Here is a 12,137-nt window from a genome sequence, read left to right on the forward strand (position 1 = left end):
TTATAAACATGAATTTCCAAGGGGATCCAAATTAAAAACAAAAAATTATATTAGAAAATATTAGTGATCACCTACCCAGTTCCCACTGTTTTACACGTTGCCGTTGAGTCAATTCCGACTCATAGTGACTCTGTAGGACAGAGTAGAATTGCCCCATAGGATTTCCAAGGAGTGGCTGGTGGATTTGCACTGCCAACCTTTGGTTAGGAGCCTGAGCTCTTAACCACTGTGCCACCAGGATCCCATATATACATTTTACTGCCCGTGATTTACTACAGAAACATAAATCTGTCGATATTTGATGATTTGGTTTCCCTGGCATTTATGATAACTGAAAACAGGAGTAAATGCGTTTTGAGGACTTTTTTTCTTTTTTCTTATATAAACATTTAATGCTACAGGTTTCCCTCTAAGCGCTGACTTAACTGCAGTGACTTCTCTTTTCCTTTCTTGCCCACCTCACCTAATCAGTCCCTAATTCCTCCATTGCTGTTGCACTGAATTGGTTTAGGGCGTCATCGTCCACTAGGAAGATTGTTGTTTTTCAACCTTGGTCAACTTTGGTCTATCCTTTATACTGCTGCCGAGGTGTCTCTGGCCTAACATTGCAGCTTAGCCTATCTGCCACTGAAGAGGGCCTGATTTTTTTCCCCCTTCAGTTCCTGTCTGAAATATCCTATGAAGTTTTTGTGTTTGGGTTGAGGTTGCTTTGCAGCCGCTCTTCCTAAAACCACAGGAACTGAGAAACAGCTTCTTGACCCCAGAAGGCCTAGAGGTAGGGAGACTTAGGTAATTTCAGTGAGTCACACTGTCTAGGGTATTTATACATTAAACAGAAATGTTCTTCCATGCAAACATTTGTTCCCCATTTCTTATTTCTGGAACACTCAGGCTCCTTGATCTGTCTTTCATTTTATACTTTGATAGAAAGAAGTGCACAAATTTTTTTTACTATAGGAAAATTAGTACAGACATGATGATAAGTGATACGTGACATCTGTGGCCTACTCCTAATGGGGATAAAGTGGAGTTGGCATTGGAGATTGTGATGAATTGAAGAGGTTTTCTTCTACAGGGGGCACTCCAGAGTCTCTAAAGCCCTGTGTACATGGCATGATATTGTGGTCTTAGGTTGACTTGGAAATAATAGCTTATAATTACAAATACTTTTATGATTTACGCTTCTTTAGTAGATTCTTTACATCTCCAAGTGACGCGACAGATAGAAAAAAAAAAATCCTGTAATACAGGGCTCGTGTACAAAAGGCTTAGCCACAATTTGGAAAGCTTTAATCAGTTAGCCTAAGTTGCATTTAATGCAGAACACCACCATTGGCTTTTTTGTTCTCACCTGAAGTATGGACGTAGGGACCCAGAAGCCATAGGTTCTGCATGAGATTGACGCTGCCCAGGCCTGCATCACAGCGGCTTCCCATGATGGTGTTCTAGCTGATTGAACACTTGTTCAATAATACTTGGAGCCCTGGTGGTGCAGTGGTTAAGAGCCATGGCTGCTAACCAAAAGGTTAGCAGTTTGAATCCACCAGCCGCTCCTTGGAAATCCTATGAGGCAGTTCTACTCTGCCCCATAGGGTTAGTATGAGTCGGAGTCGACTTGCAGGCAACCTAGTCAGCAGTTAATAACTTAAGAAGAGGTGCTAAAAAGAACAATGCCAGCATTCTAGGGCCAAATAATGCAAATTGCCCCCAGCCTCTCACATTAGCTATTGAAAGTCTTTTCAAAATTCTGTGTTAAAGAAACCTATTGTAATGTTTAGGCCAAAGATCGTATATTTCTATTTGCCATTTGAAGCCAGCTTTGGGGCAAATTGTGAGTGTCATGCTTTTTGGGGGGAGAGGAGTGAGGGCAAGGACAGACTACCTTTTTGTTCATTTTCTCTATTATTTTGCTGTCAGGAACAGAAGGCTAAAATCTGTATTGTTTCACTGTAGCGATTTTCTGAGAATGATGTGTATGTTTGTCCCATAGGAGTGTTTTCCCCAGCTAATAAGTCATGTGAAAAAGTCTTCTTGTTCAAGTGGAGGAGGTGAACACATGAGAGACTTGATATTACACCTTTGAAAGCAGATTTGAAAGAATTAACAAAATAAGTAGATGCCATCTGGTACATTTTTGCTCCAGTTATTGATACTATCTTCTACTGTCTCCCAAAAACCTTGTAGTCCTATTTCTGTTAGGTCTAATTCTTTTCCTTTAAAAGATTCTTTCTAGTAAATCCTTGTCACTATCCAGGGAAAGATTTTAGGTTATTTTCCTCAGTCTCTGAATCAGTGTTTTGTTTCTTTGTATCTTCTTTTGGTAGAAGAGTAATTATTTCTTGTGGGGGGAAAAAAAAGAGTGATTTTTTTTTTTTTCAATCTCAGCGTTGTAACTCCCTTATTAGAGGTGAGTTATAGACATAAAATAATTCCTTTTAAACGCCCTCCCTCCTCCCCCCAACTAGATTAATCCTACTTTTATTTCTTTAGAGTTGTTACTTTTCCAACCTGGCTTTGACGTAAATCTGATAAACACTGCTCTTAAGTTTGTCAAACTTGTTTTCATTTTTGTTTTTTAAAAGCCAGGAAGACGGTATGTTCAAGCAGCACTTTAAAACAATTATTTACTTATTTTTGTTGTATATATGTAGTACATTCCATAGATTAAAGTTGGAAAGGTGTAGAAGGGAAAGTGGAGCACAGAAAGCCTTTACCTTGACCTGCAGCTAGAAAGTACCTAGATAACCTCATCAGAGATGGTGATTTCCACTTTTATAAACTGGATCCTTCTATTGCTATTTTTGTACATATGTAAACAAACAGGTGTATTACCTCATTTTTTAAACAAAAAATGATAAGGTTTTGTACCTTGATTCAACTAATGATATTGTTGTATATCACAATGTAAAAAGCTTTCTCCGTCTTTTTTTTTTTTTTAATGATTGCTATAGTTTCCGTTGTTTGGTTACATTATAATTTATTTCATCAGTCCTCTATTGATGATTTTTGATGTTTCTAAGTGTCTGCTGCTGACAGTAACCTTCAGAAATACTAGATCATATTGTCCTAATAATGTCCTTCATAGCAAAAGAAAATCCATTCAGTCGTCCTGTCTCTTTACTCTCTTTTAACAGTTACTGAATCTTTCTTTGTATTTCATGACATTGACATTTTTGAAAACTACAGGGCACTTATTTTTGTGGAAAGTTCCTTAAGTTGGGTTTGTCTGGTATTTCCTGATGATTAGATTTAAGTTATGCACTTTTGGCAGGAAACCACAGAAGTGATGCTGTGTTCTCAGTGCCTCATATCCCAAGGTACATGCTACCATTGCTGTCTTTGATCATCTGGTTAAGGTGGTATCTGCCAGTTTTCGCACTGAAAGTTACTTTATTTCCCTTTGTAATTAATAAATAACTTTTAGAGAGCTACTTTGAGACTATGTAAATGTTCTGTTACTCGTTGCTCTTGCCTCCCCTGGCATCAGTTGATGGCTCTTGCCTGTTGGATGCCAAATGGTGATTTTCTAATTCTGTCATTCCCTAGTTGTTACAAGGAAGAGATTCTCTTCCATCCATTCATCCATCTCACCTTGAACTCATATGTTCTTTATTTAAACAAACAGACAAACAAACCCATTGCCATCGAGTGGATTCTGACTCATAGTGACCTTATAGGACAGAGTACAACTACCCCATAGGGTTCCCAAGGCTGTAAATCTTTATAGAAGCAGACTGCCACATCTTTCTCCCTTGGAGTGGCTGGTGGGTTCTAACCTCTGACCTTTTGGTTAGCAGCCAAATGCTTAACCACTATACCACCAGGGCTCCCTCCCAGAGTAGAACTGCCCCATAGGGTTTCCAAGGCTGTAATTTTTTTTTTTTTTAATTTTATTTGTTTTGTTGTTGTTACTGTTGAGAATATACACAGCAAAACATACACCAATTCAACAGTTTCTACACATACAATTCAGTGACATTGATTACATTCTTCACGTTGTACAGCCATTCTTATCCTCCTTTTCTAAGTTGTTCCTCCCCCGTTGCCATAAACTCATTGCCCCCCCCCCCGAGGTTCCTGTCTAATCTTTTGGGTTGCTGTTGTCAATTTGATCCATACAGATAGTTCTTAAAAGAGCATAATGCTCAAGGCAGACCTTTTTTTTTTTTTTTAACTAGTTCCGCTAAACTGTAGTTTTAAGAAGACTTCAGGGAGATATTTTTGGTTGAAAATTTAAAGATTACCCTTTACTTTCTTAAAGAGCAACCATTTTAGTATTACGATTTCATCTCTGGGGTAGAAGAGTTGGAAGCAAAGACAGGTGACAGGTGCCATGTAATGAATAGATGTCCATACAGCCCAAAGTCCCTGAGTTGTGATATGGCATTCCAAAGCTGAAATCTTTTGCTGAAGCCAACTGCCACATCTTTCTCCCGTGGAACAGCTGGTGGGTTTGAACCATTGGCCTTTCAGTTAGCAGCTGAGCGCTTAACCATTGTGCCGCCAGATTTGGTTTGGTTCTTATTTCGTAGGTTGTAATTCCATCGTTACTTATTTTGATGCTTCAGTTACCCCAGATTTGGCCAGTGGACATCCCTTCAAGCTGACTCTGTGTCCCTTTAACATATCCCCATCATTCTTTGAATACATCCTTACTTTTTGGCCACAATAAGATGTTCCAGGCGCATCTTGTACTTTCCTTGCCCCCCCACCCCCCAGCCTTGGAATCAGCCATTTCTCTAAGGAGCTCTGGGTTCTTTTAGTGTTACTGCTTTTAAGCCTCAGCTGGCAAAAAAGCTATCTAGTTAGGGTTGGCAGATTTAGCAAATAAAATGCAGGGTACCCAATTAAATGTGAATTTCAGATAAACAACATAATTTTTTAGTGGAAATATGTCATTTATCTGAAATTCAAATAAGCACTATCCTGTATTTTATCTGACAACCCTAAGCTACCTACCTGTATATATTGATTAAAACTTAGGAATTCAGACTTACATCTGTAATACCTGGTCAGTATTACAGGGTTCCTTTTATTCTTCCTCCTTTCCTTATTTGTAACTGTGTTCTCCAAAACTTGGTTCCCTTTTCCCCAATATATTATTTGTTCAATTGTAGATGGTACAGAAATTAGTTTCAGAATTGATAACCCGTGCCTCTAAAAAGGAAGTCTACTGATTAGAGTTCAGCGTTTGTGCCTTATATTGTTAGCCTGAGGACACTGCTAAATGATCTCGCTCATGCCTGTGTTCCAAAGTTACCCCGGTTAGTTTCCCTGCCCACCTCAGTGTGGATTTGTTATGTGACTGAAATAGGCTTGGTTTATTTGTGTTTGTATTGAATTTTAGAATCCCCATCATCCTTGTTGATTTTGTGTGTGCGTGTGCGTGTGTGCGCGCGCGCGCGCACGAGAGAGAGAGAGAGAGAGAGAGAGAGAGAGAGAGAGAGAGAGAGAGAGAGAGACTGAGAGACTGAGAGACTGAGAGACTGAGAGAATGTGAGAGAGAATGCGACAGAGAAACATTAACTTGGCCTTAAAAGCCAGCAGTTTTTGAAAAGGTATATTCAGAAAGTGTTGCCACCCTCCTCCTTTTTTTAAACCCTATTCACATTCATGCATTGTGGGGAACCAATTTTGTTAGTCTTTGGTTTATCCTTTCTGTGTTTCTTTTTGCTGAAATGAGCAGATACATGTATATTTTCTCATTTCCCCATCTTTCTTACACAAAAGATAACATACTATAGATATGCTTTTTTACTGTGCTTTTTTCACTTAATATATCCTGGAAATTACTTCACATCATTTTATAGAGATCTTCGTGTATTTTTTATTTTTGCTTTACATTTGCACGTATTCCATTATATGGATGTACCATATCCCTATGTTTGGGTGTTTGGGTTGTTTGCAGTATTTTGCGGTCACAAACAGTGGTGCAATGAATAACCTAGTGCATGTGTGTTTTTATTGTTAGAGGCATATCTTTGGGACAAATTCTTAGAAATGAGATTGCTAGGTCAAAAGGTAACCACATATGTAGTTTGTCAGATATTGCCAAGTTCCTCTCCGTAGAAGTCTAGCAATTTGCATTTCCTTTAGCGAAATATGCCTGTTTTCCCATAGCCTCTCAAGTTGAGTATGTTGTTATACTTTCTTAGTTTTGCTAATCTTGTAGATGAGAAATAATATCTCAGTGTAGTTTTAGTTTGAATGTCCCTTGTCATGAACTGAGGCCCTTGGGTGGCGCAAACACTTTGCGCTTGTCTACTAACCTAAAGGTTGGCAGGTTGAACCTACCCAGTGGTACCATGGAAGAAAGGCCTGGCAGTCTGCTTCTTTAAGGATTACACTCAAGAAAGCCCCGTGGAATGTAGTTCCACTCAGTAACCCATGGGGTTGCTACAAGTCAGAAATAACTTGTCAGTGGGATTTTTTAAATAGTTTTCGTCATAGAACTATAGTATTTTTAAATGAAACAATAATAATCCTTTTTTTTCTTTTTAAGGCGAAACTGCAAAGGAAATCCGAATTGCTTGGTTGGAATTGGTGAGCATATTTGGTTGGGAGAAATAGATGAAAATAGTTTTCATAACATCGATGATCCCAACTGTGAGAGGAGAAAAAAGGTAAGCCATCCTTTTCTAAGTGATTGCTATATGGTGTTCTTTGGTACCCCCCATGATCAGAAGCCATGATTGGTTTCAGATTACCTGTACAGCTTTAATCTAAGTTGTGGAAATTAAGACCCTAAACCACTTGAATTGGAATAGTCCTTAATGGTATAATTTAAAACAGGTAGCTATGTAATCCAGTAAGCGTTTAAATAGTAATTTTAGTTTAAATGCTGATTTTATGTTTACTTTATCATTGCATGTTTTATTTTGAACTCTTAAAGTCTCTTTGAAGGAGATGGTAGTTCATGGAAACACACTCCCATGATGATACATTACTTTGCTTTCTAGAGCTTGTATTTTATATATTATAATATACATATAACAAGTAGTTTTAATTTTTAAAATGCACATTAGTATTTTCTAACCATAAAACCTGAATTCACAGAATAGTTAGCTATGTTGCTGTTTCTTTTCTCTTAAGATATCTTGTCTCTTAAAAGGTATATTATTCTTTGTAAGTTTAGGAATTCTCAACCTTATTTTTGGAAAAAGTTACAACCCAGATCTGTAGGATGAAAAGGAACTTTTCTAGAAGTTCTATTTCATTATTCTTCTGAGTACTTGCAGTTTAGGAATATGGCAAATGAAAAACCTATATACACATGTTCAAAACTGATCTTTCATAGAGTCCACCATTCTAATTTTTTATTCAAATGGCTGGGGAAGAAGACATACTAGAGATGAGCATTTATGCTGTCGTTAGCTATTCCTGTAACCAGTTGCTGTCAAGTTAACTCCTACTCATGGCATCCTCAAGTGTGTCAGAGTAGAACTGTGCTCCATGTGATTTTCAGTGGCTGATTTTTTTAGAAGTAGATCGCCAGGCCTTTCTTCCAGGGTGTCTCTGGGTAGACTCGAACGTCCAACCCTTTGGTTAGTAGCCGAACGTTTAACTGTTTGTACCACCCAGGGACTCGAAGCTGTTCCCGTTGTAGGCAACACAAAATGAGGCTTTCATGAAAATTGTGTCTCCTTCTGGCCAAGAGAGGCTTAAGGTGCTTATAGCAGGTTAATTAGGAGTCTCTGGGTGGCACAAGCACTTAAGTCCTTGACTATTAGCTGAAAGGTTGGCGGTTCAAACTCACCGAGAGGTACCTTGGAGGATAGGCCTGGCCATCTGCTTCTGAAAGGTCACAGCCTTGAAAACCCTATGGAGCAGTTCTGCTCTGCATACATTAGGAGTTGACTCAACAGCAACAAACAATAACAACCATGCTGATTAGGACAACTTTGTTGTTGTTGGGTGCGGTGGAGTCAGTTTTTCACTCAAAGCCACCCCATGTGACAGGATAGAACTGCCCCGTAGGGTCTTCTAGGCTGTAATCATTAGCAAGTATTCTCCCGTGGAGCGGCTGGGTGGGCTTGAACTGCCAACCTTTTGGTTACCAGTTAAGCACTTAACTGTTGTGTCACTAGACAGCTTTACATGTTTTTAATCTGGAAAATTCAGAATAAGGCTTTCTATAGATATTTTGTTTAAAGGGAAATTGATTTTATAATTTTAAATTTTGTATTTTTTGTAGAACTCATTTGTGGGCCTGACTAACCTTGGAGCCACTTGTTATGTCAACACATTTCTTCAAGTGTGGTTTCTCAACTTGGAGCTTCGGCAGGCGCTATACTTATGTCCAAGTACTTGTAGTGACTACATGATGGGGGATGGCATCCAAGAAGAAAAAGGTTAGTGGAGATGGGTGGGGTGAGGATTCACTTCTCAGTATATTGCCAGCTAGATCACTTCTGAACTCACCAAATAGGAGGAAACTACCTGTTGAGTACTTACTATGTGCCAGGCATGGTGCTAAGTCCTTTATAAATATAGTCATTATTCAAGATAGTTTTCCTTGTATATTTATCATTTATGCGCCAAAATGGCTAATATTCAAATGAGGGAAGCACATTTGATTATTTTTATATGGTTTGCAGCTATGATTTCTGTAAACAGTAAGTTTGATTAGGATCGATTTATTTCTAGTGATCGATAAAGGTCGGTCAATAAGGCATAAAAGGTTACTTTTTTGCTTGATTTGAGAGACTTCATAAATACTTCAGTGTAACCCAGTCTTTTGGCCTTATTCCCAAATAGGCTACTAAAATTAAGGTTTAATTTACTAATGTTGACTACATCAGCCACTAATATGCTAGCTACTACACTCATTGAAAATTTAGACAGAATCAGTTTGTGAAATTGTTTCTAATGGAATTAAATAGTTTGTTTCAGCACAGTTTGTGGATTGTTATTGCTGAATGATACTACCTTGTATTTAGAAAGTTCCTCTTTGTGATGGAGCTTTCTTAGAATGAACCAGATCTTTCTCCCTTCTTCTCAAAGCTGAGAGGGAGATAGAAAGAATGGGTGTCTTAAGATTATATAGGTCTGGGAGTGCCAAACCTGCAACTTTTGACTGCAGCTCCCACCTGTAAACTTTGTGCTGTCTTTTTTATATGATCTGATACGGACCTGTGGCTCATGTCTTTGGCTCCAGGAGAGAAAAAACTCTTAAGCTCCATAATTTTTAGCATTGTTTTGCTAAAGTATAAATTTATTAATGAGAAGACAGCAAAATAACAAGTAAAAACTAAATTTCTACTTTATAAAATTATGTACTGTGGCCTTATTTGGGTATTGTAGCTTTAATGTGTATCTAAGCAATATTTGTTTGTTTCCTAAACATACGGATTTTTATATTTAACCACAGTCTTTACCATATTCTCTGACAAGAGTGCACACTTCTTTTTTGTTTTCTCTTGACTTCTTCCCCCCTTCCCCCCTTGGAGTCTTTCTTTAAACAGATTCGAGTATACTTCTGATGCTAATTGTATTAGGTGCAGTGCAGTATAGTGGAGAGGGTTGTAGGATCTGAGTTCTACTTGTAGCTCAGTCACTCACTATTTTACACATAGGAAAACCAGCAGAGTACAAGTTATTTAAGATCTTACTATAACGTATTCTAAAAATGAGAGAGCTGGAATAGATGCAGACTTACTTGAGTAGCTTTTAACAGCCTACAAAGCCCCTGTACCCCAGGAAGTAAGATTTTACCTTTATTTTACAAATGAAATACTGATTTGCTCAGAGTCACGATTGGTAGTAAGAGGTTATTTCATTCAGGATCCAGTCAGGAGGCAGTAACTACAGTCATTTGAAGAGGGATAATTTAATATAAAGAATTATTAACAAGAAATTAGAGTAATGAGGAATTAGAAAGAGGACTCTGATGAATACAGGAATAGCAGATGTAGGAAGTGGCCTCCACAGCTGAGAGAGAGACCACTCAAGGAAGAGACCTGCACCTCCAGTGCCAGCCCTGAGATTCAGACCTTTCTGGAGAGAACACTGCCATGGCTCAATGGATGGCCGAAAAGGCACCGAGATGCCTCACTAAGTGGGACTTGCTGGAAACTGTCCACAGGAGATACCAAGACTCAGGGACAGACCTCCTGCAAAGTCACCTGATAGTGTGCCAGGGAGGTCATTCACTAGGAGGTGCCTCAAGACATGCTCTACACTGTGAAGCTGCAAGAGGAAGTGCTGGGGAAACTGCTGGAACCTGGAGCGCTGGAGAAAGCTGCACCCTGCAGGATGGCAAGAGAGAGACAACTGAACCTGCAAGAGAAAACCCTTCCTTCTTCCAGTGTCCCTCCAGTGCTTTCTAATGACCTTGTGCTAGCTGACAAAGGAGAAGTATTTAGAGTTTATTTCCATTATCACAGAGCAGACAAAGAACAGTGGATTAGGAGCTGAGAGGCCATAAATTGATAACCGGTACAGAAGATAAGACTACTAACTCAGGTCTCTTAGGGCCTTTGAGAGCTCACTTTTGATTTGCATATCCTTCCCCCCAACTAAAACTTGCAACTCTAAAATTCTAGGATTTTTAACAGTACTTCATTGTATTCTTCACTCAAGTGTGAATTGCTATGCTTGAGATTCCTGTCCCTTGCTCTATTAGATGTGGGAAGTACGCATTAAAGAGATTACATTAAAGTATTTGGCCGTCTTACGATAATGGTAAGTATAGTATGATATGATTTTTATTACTGGAATGAATGTGTGATTTGACACTCTAGAAACTGTAGTCATGATTGCTGTTGTTGCTGTGATGAATGTACAGCCTCTTGGCCTTTAGGGAGGTGAATGTAGACAGCCGTGGCTGCCTCATTACTTCCAAGACATGTGATTGCTAATTTGTGTCCTTTCAAAGTTTTAAAACTACAGTGAATTACTAATATAGCTTGGATGTAAGGGTGTTTCATTATGTTCTCACGTAAAGAGGATGTGGCATTTTACATGTTTTGTTCTTTTCTAATAGATTACGAGCCTCAGACAATTTGCGAGCATCTCCAGTACTTGTTTGCCTTGTTGCAAAACAGTAATAGGCGCTACATTGACCCGTCAGGATTTGTTAAAGCCTTGGGATTGGACACAGGGCAACAGCAGGTAAGAGGCTTTTTTCTTTTTTAAATATTAAAAAGTACCCAAGCATTTATAATGTTTATATAAGGATAAGTCAAAAAATATTGCTACTAGGGCTCCAGTTCATACATGCATGGGTTTATTCCAAACAAAACGTGTTTAAACGTGTCTCTGAGATCAGCGGATGACTGCAGACAAGTTCTTTGAGTAAAACACTTGTCTTAGTCTTGTTAGGGTGCCTCCAAAGAAAGGATACTTTTTGTGCCATGGAAAAAACGATTTTAAAGTCGGGGTAATACCAAATTTTTAACAAAACTCAAGTGGACATCTTCCCAAATCATTGAAGCTTTGCAACAAATTTATGGGAATGCTGCTTCACATAAAATAACAGTTTTTAGATGGATCAAGCTTTTCAAGGAAGGTCTGGAAGACCTCAAAGATGAGCCAAGAGAGGGAAGACCGCTTAGAAAGTTATGGCGACTATCTTTTGGGATTCCAAAGGGATAATCTTGATAGATTTTCTCAAAGGACACAGAATGGCCATAGGGGCTTATTATGAAGAAATTTTAAGAAAATTTAAAACTGCATTGGTGAGAAAAAGGCCGGGAAAGTGGGCCCGAAGAATTTTTTTTTCCATCACGACAACACATCCGCTCATTCTTGGAGAGTAGCAAGGGCTGTCTTACGAGAATTTCATTGGGAAACCTTACTCCATCCACTCTACAGCTTGATCTTGCCCCTTTAGACTTCTTTTTGTTCCCAGAACTGAACATTTAAAAGGAACATGATTTGAGTCCCGTGAGGATGCCAAAACTGCTGTTTTGACATGGTATAAATTGAAGAGCTCAGAATTCTTTGGGGAATGGTTGGAGAGATGAAGACACCGCCATCAGAAGTGTCTAGACCTAGACGGAGGATACGTAGAGAAACAACAGCTTCAGATTTTTTTTTTTTTTTTAATTGTACTTCAGGTGAAGGCTTACAGAACAAATAGTTTCTCATGAAACAGTAGTACACATATTGTTTTATGACATTGGTTAACAATCCCA

At 38.7% G+C, this 12,137-nt stretch overlaps 1 protein-coding gene across 9 annotated transcripts in view; it reads left to right on the top strand.

Annotated features, from left to right (window-relative positions):
* USP48 (ubiquitin specific peptidase 48) overlaps positions 1 to 12,137 on the top strand; it is a 106,223-nt gene that overhangs the window by 14,271 nt on the left and 79,815 nt on the right. For 7 of the 9 annotated variants that reach the window (XM_023732123.1, XM_023732124.1, XM_004377153.3 and 4 more), the window contains exons 2-4: positions 6,503 to 6,623; positions 8,195 to 8,351; positions 10,985 to 11,112. In XM_023732123.1, coding sequence (XP_023587891.1) covers positions 8,321 to 8,351; positions 10,985 to 11,112 — 159 coding nt within the window. In that variant the 5' untranslated portion in view covers positions 6,503 to 6,623; positions 8,195 to 8,320. Of the gene's footprint in view, positions 1 to 6,502; positions 6,624 to 8,194; positions 11,113 to 12,137 lie in introns of those variants that run through there. The other 2 variants (XM_023732122.1, XM_023732121.1) reach the window with 2 other exon arrangements.

Source organism: Trichechus manatus, unplaced genomic scaffold, assembly GCF_000243295.1.
Source record: "Trichechus manatus latirostris isolate Lorelei unplaced genomic scaffold, TriManLat1.0 scaffold00048, whole genome shotgun sequence".
Taxonomy (NCBI): Eukaryota; Metazoa; Chordata; class Mammalia; order Sirenia; family Trichechidae; genus Trichechus; species Trichechus manatus.